Source organism: Podarcis pityusensis (genome assembly GCF_964106645.2).
Source record: "Podarcis pityusensis genome assembly, chromosome: 4".
Classification (NCBI taxonomy): Eukaryota; Metazoa; Chordata; class Lepidosauria; order Squamata; family Lacertidae; genus Podarcis; species Podarcis pityusensis.
The window spans coordinates 53,163,796-53,180,627 of record NC_138027.1 but is presented as its reverse complement, the minus strand read 5'-3'; the positions used below and the strand labels follow the sequence as shown (position 1 = coordinate 53,180,627).

The following is a 16,832-nucleotide window of genomic DNA, read 5'->3' as shown; positions in this document are numbered from 1 at the left end:
AAGTATTTCTTTTATAAACATTATTCTAATTTTTATTTGCAATCTTAATAGTACTTCCACATTGTACAAAAGTAGTTAAGTCTTCATCAGTCCCCTCTAGGGATGGATAGTTTGAGGGTGTGAGACACTGCCTTGTCTGAGCATTTAACCCATCAAAGGAAGGTTCTAAGATGGGTCTCCGTTTATATGCTTTATAAATAAAAATAGTGCACTTCATGGGCCTCCAACAACACAAAGCTCTGTGTGGTGAGGCTCTTTTATTGATATGTTCCAAAATGTCCCTTTGTGGAATCTACTTTATTAAGATTTCTGGAAAAACGTACTGAACTTTGTTTATTTATTTTTTCTAAATGCAATAATGTGCTCCACACAATTCTTGTTCTTTGTTTTATTTGTGCTGTGCTTATTAAGTTTCCAAAAACAACAGTTTTTTGAAGGTACTTAATACTTCCTCTGCCTCTCTTTTGTTAAAGGCACTCGGACCACCGTCCAATACATGCATATTAAAGAAAAACATGGCAAGGGCCTAAATAAAATTTTAGTGGGATTCTTTTCAAATGTTATTACATACCAAGGCTTCTGTCCCTGCTTGCTGCGCTCACCAGCTCTGCCTACTCCTGTGCCAATCGCACTTTCTCCACACCTGACCCCTCCCCTTTACACCTCACCCACCCCTCTCGTCTCCCCCTCCCCCACAGCTTGCCCCTCTCTCTCCTTTCACAGCCCAGCTCAACCTCCACCCACTTTTAAAAGAGGGGAGTGCTTTACAGAGCGCCTTGCTAAACACTCTGTGAAGCATCTCTGCCCCCCTCCTCTCTGCAGCTGCACTTAACACAGACTCTGTGTGTGCTTCACAGCACAGCTTACTATACTGCTTTGTGAAGCATCTCTTCTTCCCACAGTAAACACCTGCCACTAGTGCTGCTTCCTCACTCTCCTGCCTGCTGATTGTTACACTGGAGTTGGTGTAGCTGCCAATGAACTGCACATGAACTGCAGAACATGATGGCAGCTTTAAACTTTTATGTGTAGAGGAAGAAAGGTCCTGTAACGTCTGACAAAATCAAATACCTTGTTGATTTCCTTATAGGACCTGAAATAAGCTTCACATAGGATTTAGGAAACCAGCCTTTTTGCCCTTGAACTTCTCCAAACCACCACATGTCTTGCTGTTCTAACACCGTGATAATATCATTCTTGTTAAAATTAAGATGGTTGTCCTTTTTGGCTCTCCAAGGATACAGGGCCTGTGCTTGAAGTCCCTCCACTTTTTCACCCTGGTTAGTTATAGGAAGAGAACAGTAATTTATGCAGTGTGTTTCAGGAAACAAGAGTGGTTTATCATGATTTCTAAGCTCTTCCCATCTACTCCGTAAGAGTAAATTGTTTCTTGCATTTGCATGAATTGTACACCACGATTCATTCTATCTGCAGCTCCACATTTATTTGCAAGTACTTAACATGAAAAGCTGTATTGTTTGTCATCAAGTTTGCTTGTATCAAGTGTGTATCTACACTGTCTGGAAGTGGCTTTCCAGGATTTCAGGCAGGAGTTATTTCTACCCACAGCAGAGATGTCAACTGCTAGGCATGTGCTCTCCCACTGAACTACTCCTGGAAAGCACTGCTTTACTGAGAAGCTTATTTATATTTAACACACATGAAAACTATTTAATAAATTTAAAGGCTGACTTTAATGCATATAGCAAATGTACAAAATTATTTTGAGTTTGTCATTGTGCCACTATGTTTACATGGTATCAGGGTAGCACTACTCTGTACACCAGAGCTTTCCAAACTTTTCATGTTGGTGACACACTTTTTAGACATGAATCATTTCGCAACACAGTAACTCAGTTTAACTAGCAAACCAAAGGTTAAACTAACCCCTTTCCAGTCCCATGGAGAGTGTTCGCACGACACACCTACACACTTCAGCCAACACACTAATGTCTTGCGACACACAGTTTGGAAAGCTCTGGGGTACACTAATGACTGGAGAATCAGGAATACAGTCATACCTCTGGTTGCGAACATGATCCGTGCGGAAGGCACATTCGCAACCCGCAGTGTTCGCAGCCTGAAGCGAAGCATCTGCGCATGTGCGATTTGGCGCTTCTGTGCATGATGTCATTTTGTGCTTCTGCGCCAAAACCTGGAAGTAACCCATTCTGGTACTTCCGGGTTTGGCGCAGTCCGCAACCCGAAACCCGCAGCATTCGTAACCCAAGGTATGACTGTACCTGAAATGTTAATCACACTTATCATTCCAACTCTACAATTCTATGAATCAATGTCTATAAATGCAAACTTGTGCTATTTTAGTCCCCCCCCCCCGTTTATTTGTGTGATAATTATTTGTGTGATAATCTCAGAAGAACTAACTCATTGACATATGCAGTACACGACGTTAAACATAACTTTAGGCTTACAACCACATAGTACTACTCCACTCCTGTTGTGAAATGACAACTCACCTGACCCAAGACAGGAGAAGGAGATGATCCAGTAACAGTGGCTGGGGTGAAGGCAGATCTTTGCCTCAACTGCCCTGTGCTTGGAACAGTAAGGGAAGGTTGTGCTGCCCAAGCATCCCAGTTATCAGTCTCTTGTTTATCACTAGTACTTGCTGGCCATCTGAAAAAGAAAGGTATGACAGGTCTGAACTGAAGACACACACAATTCTGTTCCTCTTATTTCTTGACTATTGCATGCTCTTCAAATTAATGCTTATTCCTGCCCCAGACTGTATTATCCTAAATCTCCCTCATCTACATAATATTCACTACTGCTGTGGCAATCTTTACCCAAACCTGAGAACTCAGAAAGAGATACTGATAGTCACCAGCACATTTTTGCGGCAATCGGGTATTAGCTGGGCGCTGGTGCTTCTTCTTCAGACACTTAGGATCAGCTAAGAGGAACCAGCAATGAAAGGCTCCCAGGCAACTATGATCATATTTTGTCTCACTGCCTTTGAAGTTACATGAATGGTGTTTTTTTAAAAAACCATTTTATTTATTTGGGGTTTTTTAAAGTTTGTAATATGAGAAAAGCAAGGTTTTTCCTTACAAACAAGCTTGTTTGATGTATAGGTCTTGGCTACAAAGTGTAATAATATAATGTTACTAAAATTATATATACATAAAAATTGCTACCACAGAAATGAAACAGAATCTTAAACTGGTTCTGTGAGATGACTGGTGCTCCAGAACCTTGGAATTTTAAGAGAGAGAATTCTTCCTGCCACCAATAGGTGGATCTGAATTCCATCCTGATGTACTCTTACAAGCACAGGAGAAAATATTTTCAATAAAGCAATTCATTACATGTGGCAGGCTAGTAATAATTTTGTCAGCATGAACTTTTGTAAGTGTATTTGCTATGCTGAATTAACTTCAATATGCCATAAACAACTAAGATATTATAGGTGGCTCAAATGTTTTGCAGACTTAACTGCAAGACTACTTTAAACCATGTGGATTATTCACCTTTACAGTTATAAAGAAGAAAGAAAGGAAAATTGAACCCCAATGAAACCGTACGTTGAACTGAAGTCTGCCCAGTTGTTGGCAGTTGTACTTGAATCTGTAGGAACAGGCGGTGCCAGTGGTGTTGTGGGGGTTTCACGTAATGAAACTTTAGGTGCAGCTCCAGCATCAGTTACCGGCTTTACAGAATTTGTAATTTCATTTTCAGAAATTCTCTCTGCATAGTTTGCAGGAAACCATCCTGTTTTCCCTTTCAGTTCACCTCCAAGCCACCCAGGTTCTCCAGTTTGGCTTTCATCCACCTGTACAAATAGACCATGTATTATACAAGATACAATACACAATTAATAAATTTTCTCCAAAAAGCATGGCATCTGAAAGTTAAGGAACAGTGTCACTGCTGCATGTACTAACTATTCCATGATGTTATAGCTATTTAAAAACAACAACCCAAAGTACATTTGTAGTGATTATGGCTTTGATAAAATCCAAATGTGAAATCAAAGCAGGTATTTTGCAGAAACTGCTGTTGTCTCAAAATAACCAGTTGCAATAAATTGATTACAGACTGCAAATTTTTTGCAGCAATGTAATCTAAATCTTTCTAGATTTTCCAAAGGGTAGGAGACACAATGAGTTGGAATAACTGTAATTGTACTAATAAAAAAAATCCTTCCAGTAGCACCTTTAAGACCAACTAAGTTAGTTCTTGGTATGAGCTTTCGTGTGCAAGCACACTTCTTCAGATACACTGAAACAGAAGTTGCCAGATCCTTCTATATAGTGAGAAGGTGGGGAGGGGTATTACTCAGAAGGGTGGTGGGAATGGGAGATTGGCAGATAGCTGAGATGAGCCTGCTGACGACTCTTAACGACTGTAATAGGTCTTACAGGAAAAGGCAAGGGGTGAGAAGGTGAGAAATGGCTTAGTCATGTATAATGGGATAAGAATCCAATGTCTTTGTTCAAACCAGGTCTCTCCATGGTTTTAAGTTTGGTAATGAGTTTGCAATTCAGCAGCTTCTCTTTCCAGTCTATTTCTGAAATTCCTTTGTAGTAAAACAGCTACTTTGAGATCTTGTATAGAATGTCCTGGGAGATTGAAGTGTTCTCCTACTGGTTTCTCTGTTTTGTGATTCTTGATGTCAGATTTATGTCCATTTATTCTTTGGCGTAAGGTTTGGCCTGTTTGTCCAATATAGAGAGCTGAAGGACACTGTTGGCATTTGATGCCATACACAATGTTAGATGATGAGCAATTGAATAGTCCCAGATGGTATGTGTGATGTTGTTGGGGCCAGTAATGGTGTTGTCCGGGTGTATGTGGCAGCAAAGTTGGCATCTGGGTTTATTGCAGGCTCTGGTGCCAGTGTCCGTGTTAAGTCTGGTTGTAGTATTATTGTGGGTTAGGAGTTGTTTAAGATTGGGTGGCTGTCTGTAGGCAATGAAAGGTCTTCCTCCCAGAGCTTGAGAAAGAGAACTGTCATTGTCCAGGAGAGGTTGTAGATCTCTGATGATGCGTTGTACTGTTTTAACTTGGGGGCTGTATGTGATGACTAGAGGTGTTCTGTTATTTTCTTTTTTGGGTCTGTCTTGCAGCAAGTTCTCTCTGGGTATAAGTCTGGCTCTGTTGATCTGTTGTCTAACTTCATCTGCTGGGTATTTTAGTTCTGAAAGGTTTGCTGTAGATCTCTTAGGTGAGAGTCTCTGTCTGTAGAATTGGAACAGATGCGGCTGTAACGTAGTGCCTGGCTATATACAATGGACTGTTTGGTATGTTTGGGATGGTAGCTAGAGGCATGTAGATATGTTTGTCGGTCAGTTGGTTTACGGTATAAGGTGGTGTCTATGCGCCCATCCTGTATTTTTATAGTAGTGTCCAAAAAATGTATTTCTTGCATAGATTGATTCATTGTAAGGTTGATTGTGGGGTGAAAATCATTAAATTTCTGGTGAAAGGTGTCCAGGGTCTGTTGACCATGTGTCCAGATGATAAAAATATCGTCAATGTATCGCAGGTACAAGAGAGGTTTGAGTGGGTAGGAGTTTAGGAAACGTTGTTCTAAATCTGCCATGAAGATGTTGGCATACTGTGGGGCCATGCGGGTGCCCATTGCTGTGCCGCTGATCTGAAGGAACAGGTCATCACCGAATTTGAAGTTGTTGTGGGTAAGGACAAATTGGCAGAGTTTGGTGGCAAGGTCCGCTGTGGTTTTATCTGAAATGGTGTTCCTTATAGCTTGTAAACCATCGTTGTGTGGGATGTTGGTATACAGAGATTCCACATCCATAGTAGCTAGTATAGTATTGTTGGGAAGATTATTTAAAGATTGTATTTTCCTCAGAAAATCTGTGGTGTCACGTACATAGCTGGGAGCACTGATGGCATATGGTTTCAGAACAGAGTCCATATAACCGGAGACACCCACTGTAATAGTGCCAATACCTGAAATGATGGGGCGTCCTGGATTTCCTGGTTTGTGTATTTTAGGTAGAAGATAGAAAGTTCCTGGTCGAGGTTCTGTTGGTGTGTTGGTGAGGATCTGTTCTTGGATGTGTGTGGGTAGCTCCTTAACAATCTTGTTCAGTTCTTTTTTGTATTCTTGTGTGGGGTCTGAGTCCAATTTTGTGTAAAAGGCGGTATTGGAAAGTTGTCTGTGAGCCTCCTGAATGTAGTCAGTTTTGTTCATGATGACGACAGCTCCACCTTTGTCTGCTTCTTTAATTATAATGTCTGGGTTGTTTCTGAGATTATCTATGGCTCTCCTTTCAGCATGGTTTAGATTTTGTTGTAAGCGATGGTGTTTTCTGGTCACATCTGTTTGGATTCTGTGGCGGAAGCAGTCAATGTACAAGTCCAGTGTGGTATTGCGTCCATCAGGAGGGGTCCATGTGGAGTCCCTTTTTGTGTAACACTTTTTCGGAGGTAGTTGGTGGTCAGTGTTCTGTTGGGAGGGTGGTTGTTGTTCTCCAGTGGGTTGAGAGGTGTTGTGTTGTGAAGTTGTTGTTTGTTCTGATTCGTCTTGTTGTTGTGTGTGTTGAAAATACTCCTTCAGGCGTAAACGGCGGAAAAATGCTTCCAAGTCCCCGTAGAACTGAATCATGTGTGGGGATTTGGCAGGGCAGAATGACAGTCCACGTGAAAGGACTGATTCCTCGGCTGGGCTGAGTGCTTGCTGTGAGAGATTGACAATATTGTTGATCTTGTTTTGATTAGTAGCCTGTAGGTTGGAAAGGTTAGAGAGTTTCTTGTTTTTCTGTTTTTTCAGTAGCTCCAGTTGAGAGTGGTAAATGTTTTGTTTTTCCTTTTGGAACTCTTGCCAAGCTTGGTGGTTCCTGATAGAGTTGTCTAATACAAGGAGTTCCTCCTTTATTAGCTTCTGTTTAGAGTAGAGAACGCTGATCAGATGTTTGAGCAGCTTCTTAGAGAAAGTGTTGCATAGTTTTCTTGCATATTCAGTGGGATACGTGGATTGTAGAGGGTTCTTAATTCTAAGACCCTTGGGTATAATGTCCAGGTTCTTGCATTTAGTAAGAAAGAAGATATCAGTCTGTACCTGTGCAAGTTTCTTGGTGAGGTTGATGGACTTCCATTTCATGCGGCTCAATGTGGTGCCTTCCATGGTTCCAGTTACAGATAGGTAGCCGTGTTGGTCTGCCATAGTCAAAATAAAAAAAATCCTTCCAGTAGCACCTTTAAGACCAACTAAGTTAGTTCTTGGTATGAGCTTTCGTGTGCAAGCACACTTCTTCAGATACACTGAAACAGAAGTTGCCAGATCCTTCTATATAGTGAGAAGGTGGGGAGGGGTATTACTCAGAAGGGTGGTGGGAATGGGAGATTGGCAGATAGCTGCGATGAGCCTGCTGACGACTCTTAACGACTGTAATAGGTCTTACAGGAAAAGGCAAGGGGTGAGAAGGTGAGAAATGGCTTAGTCATGTATAATGGGATAAGAATCCAATGTCTTTGTTCAAACCAGGTCTCTCCATGGTTTTAAGTTTGGTAATGAGTTGCAATTCAGCAGCTTCTCTTTCCAGTCTATTTCTGAAATTCCTTTGTAGTAAAACAGCTAGATGAATCAATCTATGCAAGAAATACATTTTTTGGACACTACTATAAAAATACAGGATGGGCGCATAGACACCACCTTATACCGTAAACCAACTGACCGACAAACATATCTACATGCCTCTAGCTACCATCCCAAACATACCAAACAGTCCATTGTATATAGCCAGGCACTACGTTACAGCCGCATCTGTTCCAATTCTACAGACAGAGACTCTCACCTAAGAGATCTACAGCAAACCTTTTCAGAACTAAAATACCCAGCAGATGAAGTTAGACAACAGATCAACAGAGCCAGACTTATACCCAGAGAGAACTTGCTGCAAGACAGACCCAAAAAAGAAAATAACAGAACACCTCTAGTCATCACATACAGCCCCCAAGTTAAAACAGTACAACGCATCATCAGAGATCTACAACCTCTCCTGGACAATGACAGTTCTCTTTCTCAAGCTCTGGGAGGAAGACCTTTCATTGCCTACAGACAGCCACCCAATCTTAAACAACTCCTAACCCACAATAATACTACAACCAGACTTAACACGGACACTGGCACCAGAGCCTGCAATAAACCCAGATGCCAACTTTGCTGCCACATACACCCGGACAACACCATTACTGGCCCCAACAACATCACACATACCATCTCGGGACTATTCAATTGCTCATCATCTAACATTGTGTATGGCATCAAATGCCAACAGTGTCCTTCAGCTCTCTATATTGGACAAACAGGCCAAACCTTACGCCAAAGAATAAATGGACATAAATCTGACATCAAGAATCACAAAACAGAGAAACCAGTAGGAGAACACTTCAATCTCCCAGGACATTCTATACAAGATCTCAAAGTAGCTGTTTTACTACAAAGGAATTTCAGAAATAGACTGGAAAGAGAAGCTGCTGAATTGCAACTCATTACCAAACTTAAAACCATGGAGAGACCTGGTTTGAACAAAGACATTGGATTCTTATCCCATTATACATGACTAAGCCATTTCTCACCTTCTCACCCCTTGCCTTTTCCTGTAAGACCTATTACAGTCGTTAAGAGTCGTCAGCAGGCTCATCTCAGCTATCTGCCAATCTCCCATTCCCACCACCCTTCTGAGTAATACCCCTCCCCACCTTCTCACTATATAGAAGGATCTGGCAACTTCTGTTTCAGTGTATCTGAAGAAGTGTGCTTGCACACGAAAGCTCATACCAAGAACTAACTTAGTTGGTCTTAAAGGTGCTACTGGAAGGATTTTTTTTATTTTGACTATGGCAGACCAACACGGCTACCTATCTGTAACTGTAATTGTACTGATATCTATAGATTGATTTTTTAAATATTTTATGTTGTACGCCGACTTCATATATTTTATGAAAGTACAGATCATAAGTACTTAAAAATGCTTCAATGAAGGTAGGAAAACACAAACAGGCACATTCTGGGAGAGCCACATCCCTCCCTCAGTTTGATTTCCTGCCTTTGACAACAAGGTGAAGCAATAGCTCATGCTGAAGACCTTTATGATCATTGGGGAAGCCTGCATTATGGGCTGCACTACTAAGACTGTGGGCAGGAAGGAACCTGATCTGGAATAAATCTCTCTCCAGTGTGGGGACGAATGAGCCTTCAGATCCAAGCCTTTTCCCTCCTCAACACACTCCCTTTTTGGCCCTACTAATGGAGCATCAACTTCAGTCAGGCTAGGGTGTTCCATTTCCATTGTCAGTTCTATTTCCCCTAGGCTAAGTACACTACTTTAAGACACCACTCCATCTTAATTTGACCTTTCAGCCTCTAGGACGTTACAGTTTCACAACATGTTATCTATCATTATGATAGATACAACATTTGTGTTTTTGTGTAACACTGTATTCTTCTCTTACCATGATTATGTCTCCTGGCTGGATAGTGATTTCATCATGACTTCGGGATTCAAATGGATAAAGTGCTCGATAATAGACTATTTTTACATCTTCCGGAGCAGAAATTGTTAATGGAGCCTTTTCTATACGCACAAAAGCAAAAGCATAACAAGGTTTATTATATTTTAGAAAAAAGGGCATTTTTGCTTGCCCAAATGTTACACTATTTTTCATTATACTTCTGCTGAACAGAATAAATGTTGTCTTCATTTTACCAAAGGAGAAACAAAGGAAAGTCAATCACATTTGCATTTTAAAACATTTGAAACTAAGTCAGAATCTAATCTGTATGTGATTTTTTTTTACTCTGTTTTATCTGAAGAATTGAGGATGCATTGCAATAAACTCATAATTGAAGTGTAATAGCCCTTATGGCATATATACTAAAGGCCTTTTAAATTGCACACCCATGCATACAATAAAAAGTATATTCAAGTAAAAGTAAATCTATTAAAAATATAATGCCTGTTTTGGGAAAACATGTTCAAAGCATTATGAAAGATAAAGTTAACTAAGAATATAGGGAAAGCTAACCTCTGGAACACCAAGCACTCCCAGTCTTTACTTACACTAGGAGGGAGGGAAAGTGTGGCTGCTAGCATTGATGCTGAGGGGAGCACTATAAAAGGGGTATAAATTTATCATTCGTGTGGAGAAAGTCATGAGACAAGTCTCTCTCTTTTTCCTAATGCTATAACCATGGCTATTCAACAACCCCAAGGCGTGGGGGATTCAGGACAGACAAAAGGAAGTACTTCTACACAGAACACGGCTGAACAATGGATTTTGCTCCAACAAGATGGAGTAATGGCCACCAACCTGGATGGCTTTAAAAGAGGGTCAAGGATGGAGGATAAGACTATCAATGGATACTAGCCATGATGGCTATTATTATGGCTATTATTACTTTAGTATCCGAAGCCCTATGCCTCTAAATACCAGTTGCTGGGAAAGAGGGGAGCCGATCTGGGCCCCAGGTTATAGGTGCCCAGTGTGTGTGACATCATGACATCATGCCCCACGCCCACCTGGCCTTGGAACCTGACTTCTGGTGCCACCGGAAGTTGGGTCCCAAGGTCTCGCAAGCCCTTGGACATCATCTCTGAGGTCTCACGAGGCCTCCGACATGACTTCCAGTGCTTTGCTGCGTTCGTAAGCCGAAAAGACGCAACATGAACCAAACACCACACAAGGGATGACTGTACATTTTTCTCAGAGGTTGAAGACTGGAAACAACGTTCCCTGGTATCATCTAACATTGACTTCTCCCAGTGATGGAGAATCTTTATGGAACTTACATTCCAAGTAATGCCATTTACCTGTCCTGCAGGTCTATATTAGTTTGGGATGGGAAGAATGAATAGATTTTCATCACAAGAGGCAAACTCTGAACCCAGTAACTAGAATGTATTTTAAGTTCTGTTCTAGTTTGGGTTTAGAGACTGTCAAGTAATGGTGCAGATTCATTTGGAACTGGGTTAAATAAAATACAGATTCAGACTTTAAGTTTTCCTCCCTGACCAAATTTGAATATTTTATTTTAAAAAGATACCCATCTGTACATAATAATATGACGGGACTAACACTTATCATGTACATAACAGGATTTGTACCTGCAGTTGACCAGGGAGCTTGGAGAGCTGGTTTTGTTGCATCTTTAAATGGATGAAAAAGTTTATCTAATTTTTCTTGCACTTCTTGCTTGCTCTTCTCATCATTCTCCTTCTTTTTGCTTAATTCTTCCCATTTTTGCTTTTCTTCTTCTTGAATTTTTCTTGGTCGTGGGAGTTCTTCCTCCTGTTGTATTCTGTCTAGCCACTGTCTCTCTCGGGTTCTTCTAATTGGTGCAGAAGAATAAAACAGGCATGATATAGGCACGTTGCCTGAATAGCTCAGTGGGAGAGATCCAATGTAGTGTGAGTGGGTGTTTCTTCATGTAATGGTGCTTCTTTTCCCTGCCCCTCCCTGCAGCCCCCTGCACACCCAAAATCTGCTCTTGAGGATTGGAAGTATCTGCAGAACAGATGTTGGGGGTGCATGGAGGGCAGGAGGGAGAAGAAGAGAAACGTGAATTCCTGTAGTTTATGTGGACGTCTGTTGATTTAAAGGTGTATTATATTATATTGTTAAAATTGCTATAACCTTCCCTGGAACCTTATGGTAAATGGTGGATAATAAAATTATTTTTATTTATTTCATAAAATATATACACCACTTGACTGAGAGAAAAAACACCTCAAAGTGGTTTACAAAAAGAAAATCAAGAAAAATTTACACCCCTACTTTAAAACCTAAAAAAACTTAAAATATTAAGAGATTAAAATTACTTCAAATTTCTAAGCATCAGGGTAGGCTTGTCTAAACAAGAATAGAGTGAAACTGCCTGCTTGATCTCAATAGGCAGGAAGTTCCAAAATGTAGGCGATGCCACACTAAACAATCAAGTTATTACAAAAGCAGAACAGGCACCTCTAGTATTAATAATAACAACAATTCTGTTTTCTGTAGGGCCGAGGCCTCTGCGTTCCTTGCATGAAACTCCCTTGCTCACCCAAATCAAGCAGAACTGAGCAGCCTGTACACAGTTCAGTTCTGTTTCGGGCAGGGGTTGGTTGCACATGCTAGTTCTCTATGGGCAGAACTGAACTGTGCAGCCATACCAAGGACTGAATATTCCACCAATCAACTGATAGGTGGAAGATTCACACCTGCTTTCTACAGGGATCAACTGTGTGCGCCAGGGAACTAGCATATATGGTCAAGCTAAACAGGACTGGATCCCAACCAATCAGGTGACATCACCTGACAGGTTGGTGTGATTCACAGAAAATGGCCTTGTGTGTCAAATCAGAAACCCTGCCAGGCCAAGGCTGGACTAGAGGTTCCCTACTCAGCCTTTCCTATATTTGTAGGCAATGTGTTCTTCTCTAGAATGCCAAATATCTTGATGCACAAAGTTCTGATTGTATCCTTTTCATAGAAAATGTGAAAAGTACATTTTTAATAAATTTTACTTACCTCTGACTATCTTTTTGATTTTCCAGTTCTGATTTCCTCTCTTGCTCCTTCTGCTTTAGCCTGTCAGCTTCAATGTTCTTTTGCTTCTGCAGCTGCTGCTTGTTATGTATCTCCCTCAGCTCCTGCAACAGGGGGTGGCATGTTTTTCAGCATAAAGAACAAACATTCATGTTTTGAACAGCCAAATGAACTAGTATTAGGAATATTGTTAAACGTTACTTTGGTACCCAGGACTGGTTACAACATGGGTTGCTAGTTAAAGTTTGCTGTTCTTATTGATTTTAATTTTAAAATTTCTACTCTATTTCTCTGAAGAGACTCAAGATTGATAGTGAACAGTAACAGAAACCTCATAAACCTCAAAAAACCCAATATTCCTTGACTTTTCAAAACAATATCTAGTCCATTTAACAAACAAACATCTGATCTGGTCTGCATAACAGAAACCTGAGTGGATGAGCCATGCCTGTCTGGGTACTTGGTACACCACCAGTCTAAGCTCTGTGTGTGTGTGTGTGTGTGTGTGTGTGTGTGACAATCATCTATTAAAAGTGTGTCTTCCACACCAGGAGACCAATCCACATTGTGAGGGGCAGTTTCTAGTACTGGGTCAAAGGGACACAACAGTGGTGTTGTTAGTGTACTGTCCACCGCAATGAACTTTCCCCGACCAAGCTGGATGTGTTAGAGGACTTCAACATTCATGCTAAGACTACTTTGAATGGGTCAACTCAGGATTTATTGACAAGCATGGGCCTATCCCAGTACAATGGCCCAATCCATGTGCTCAGAGCCACCCTCAACTTGCTTCCCCCCAGCAAGTCAGCAGTACTTTGTTGATTGTAGAGTTTATTGTCATGGACAAATCATTCCCTGGTGAGGTTTGAATTAGGAGCAACTATCCTACTCTGCAAGGGTGGAGGACCCACTGAGATGGTCCACTCATGGAGAATTATGAAATTGTTCCTGAATACTCTGGGGGATTTTCTGGCCAATACGGCTGGTACTTCTACTGACAGTATTGCTATGGAATTGAGACATGTATATGGTGACTGATATTATTGTTCCTGAGTGCCCTTGCCACTGTGGAGTTCACAGGTCACCTTGGTACTGTAGTGACCTGCATGTAATGAAGCAGGACAGTAAAAGGCTAGAGTGGTGTACATCCCAATCTGAACCTGAAGAAACATGGACGAGAGCACTCTAACATACCTACCATCGGGTGGTAGGCATGATAAAGGGCTTTCTTTGTGGCAGCCTCAAAAATGTGGAACTCCTGTTTTATTAAGGTGCATCTTGCATCATCGTTCTTGAGTTTTCATCGTCAGCTGAAGACACAGCTATAAAAGTATTTTTTGTGATCTACGTAAAAACTGTTAATATGTGAATATTGTTGCATTTGTGTTTAATTTAAAATTGTATTACTTCATTTATGCTCTTGTAACCAACCCTGTTGTGGACTATTGATCCAAATTTACATCCCTTTAATAATTTCCTGAGTCTGCTGTCCCAAGCCTCAAGTTTTTAATTAGGATGTTAGAAAGGCTCGCAAGGAACAAGAGTTCGCAAGAGTACACAAGCTCTAGTACAATCAGTACACAAGGCTTGTAATCAAATTTTGCTGCTAAAAGGGATATCCTGTGGCCTCCAGAAACACTATTGCCCCAGCTATGAGGAAGGAAGTTATTTGATGAGAAACTGGGACATTCTTGGAAGACTATTGAACCTGGAAGCTGTCACTGAAAGGAAAGATACCTCTCAATCTTTGGCTTCTGAATGCAAAGTTCAATTGGTCAACACCCAATGTGTACGTTGCTTACTCAAGAGAGTGCTAACAGTAAAGCAGAGTATTTACTAATCACTTGGCTCAAATGTGGTGCTTATGGAAGCTCATATATGTAATTTTAATATATAGCCTGAAAGCTAATTTGTATACTATAGACAGGGATATAAGTTGGTGACAGTAATATGGGACACATTTCATGCTCAAAGTCAAATTAGGGGATACCTTCAAAGAATAAGTGGCTTAGATTTCAAAGGCTCTCGGTGCCTTGAAACTTCCATTGACTTCTTTATTGGGCTGGCGGAGACAGTGTCTGGGGTACAGTAGTGCTGGGTGACTTCAATTCATACAGAGGCTGCTACTGGGCAGGCTCAAGACTTCATGGCCTCCATAACCATTTGAATTTTAATGTCTGCTTGTGATGACCATTTGAATCTCAATGAACATTTGAATCTTATGTCTGGTTATGATGGCCACAACAGCAAGCCACACGTAATGCTGGAATCACTGTAACCTCAAGAGTAACAGGTTACGTTCTTAAATAGTAAAGGAGATAGTCATCACCTTTGCTAATTATTCAACTGATCTATTGTGTCTTAATTGAATGTCTTGTTAATAGCAAGCACTTAAGGTGAGCTCAAATATTTCTGGATGTTATTTATGAACTAACTCGATTACTGGTGAGCGATTTATGTTGAAAACTTAAGTAATCTCTAAAAATCATTAATTAGATGAGTTGTTTGGTGGGTTATGAAATCTCACATCAAAAGTAAAGTCCTAATCTTGTCTGCAATGCTGAAGTGAAAAAGGCAGCTTTGGCCAGAAAGCAGCTTACAGTAATGAAAGGAAAGGGTCCAATTAGCTTTAAGAGAAATCACAGAATTCATAGGATGAGAGAAAAAAAGCTTTCACTAATGCCTAAGGATATCCGTTTACTGTATGGCTACGATTATGCTACAAGTAATGGATTTGTGCTTTTAGCATCACATTCAGCGTATCTCTTTTATTCAGAGCAATATTCATTTTAGAAAGGGTGAAATGAAGGGCAAGGATAAGGAGGAACTTGATCTTTTTTCAATGCTCTCTATCTGCACAATCAACTCATCCTTTCTTTTGCCTTACAATTATTTCATGTTTAGTACAGAAAAGAGCATCTAACCTACTAAGAAAGTAAGTGCTATGTGTCTGTTGAGATAAAAATGGATTTACAAGCTTAAATCAAATATTACCACAATTTATTCTGTGTACGATGAACTTACATAGTAAAGCAAGTAAAATTCTGTAATTTAGACGTCTGACTTTCATGGTAATTCTATTTAATGTTTTGCCTGCCTTTTAGGCAAAGCGCTCACAATGTTTTTTGAATGGTCAAGGATACAAGACATTCTGCTACCTTGTAGCCATAGCAGTGGTAGGGCATGGCTGTCGCTCAGTAGTAGTGCATCTGCTTTGCATACAGAAGATCTTGGGTTCAATCCCTAACCTCTCTAGGTAGGGCTGCCAGTCAGTGAAGACAGTACTAAGCTAGATGGGCCAATGGTCTGGCTCAGTATAAGGCGGCTTCCTAAAGTCCTAAATTCTTGGGCTTTCTGTATTTACTCAGAAAATGTCACAGCGTAGACATGATTACCTTTAGCTGATTATTGAAAATATCTATCTCTTGAAGTTTTGATCTTGTTTCTTTTTCTACTTCATCCAGCTGATCACGAAGCTGCTGGTGTGCTAACTCCTTTGCTTCTAAGGCTCTTTTGACAGTGAGAAGTGAGTCTCCTGTTTTTAAAAACGTTGACAAATAAAGATACTTCCTTACAAATACGCAGATCACACAGTTTGGCAATTTTCAAGGCAAAAAAAAAAAGGTTAGTAATAAATGTATGTTTCAAACATAGAACTGTGTTTTAATTATACTTACTGTGCATACTGTTTTGTTGAACCTGCTTCAGCTGATCATTGAGTAATTGCTTTTCTGGAATCAACCTTCCAAGCATCTGTTGAGACTCCTACAAAAATAAAAAAACAGCAAAAAATAATCAATTTCAGCTTCAACTAAAATACCATGTTGTTATGTTAATTGCTCGACTGTACTATGGCAAAACTCAGCACCTACTACTGTCAATAAACCAGATCTGGGTGAGTTATATGTTAATATCCAAAGCAATGTCCTCACATGTCACAACCTCATCTCCCAGAGAGGTTCTGTCACTCTTTTTAAATGGATTTTTTTTTTCATATTTTAGAAAATGCTACAAACGAATAGTTAAAAAAAACCCATTCATATCATGCTTTTTGAATGGGAAAAAGTAGACAACCACTTGAAAATTGATTGCAGGGAGGGGAGAAAGACAGATGAATATGATCAACTCCAAAGCACTAATATCAAGATGTTGCGAAGGTGAGGAAAAGGTGAGGTTATGGAATCTATATAAAACTACACAAGCACCATTTATTGCTGAAATGTACAGTGGCTTTCGACAATGGTTTCATTCAGATGTAATAATAAAATGATGGTTTCTTGTTGCATGAGTGAGTCTTGGACACATCAGCTCCC

The 16,832-nt window shown here is 40.4% G+C and overlaps 1 protein-coding gene across 4 annotated transcripts in view; it reads right to left on the bottom strand.

Annotated features, from left to right (window-relative positions):
• Positions 1-16,832, bottom strand: part of ITSN1 (intersectin 1) — a 93,026-nt gene that overhangs the window by 36,503 nt on the left and 39,691 nt on the right. For all 4 annotated transcript variants that reach the window (XM_081004414.1, XM_081004412.1, XM_081004415.1 and 1 more), the window contains exons 15-22: positions 16,197-16,284; positions 15,915-16,054; positions 12,502-12,623; positions 11,097-11,320; positions 9,445-9,566; positions 3,546-3,793; positions 2,478-2,637; positions 1,072-1,277 (exon numbers count right to left, since the gene is read on the bottom strand). In XM_081004414.1, coding sequence (XP_080860540.1) covers positions 1,072-1,277; positions 2,478-2,637; positions 3,546-3,793; positions 9,445-9,566; positions 11,097-11,320; positions 12,502-12,623; positions 15,915-16,054; positions 16,197-16,284 — 1,310 coding nt within the window. The remainder of the gene's footprint in view (positions 1-1,071; positions 1,278-2,477; positions 2,638-3,545; positions 3,794-9,444; positions 9,567-11,096; positions 11,321-12,501; positions 12,624-15,914; positions 16,055-16,196; positions 16,285-16,832) is intronic.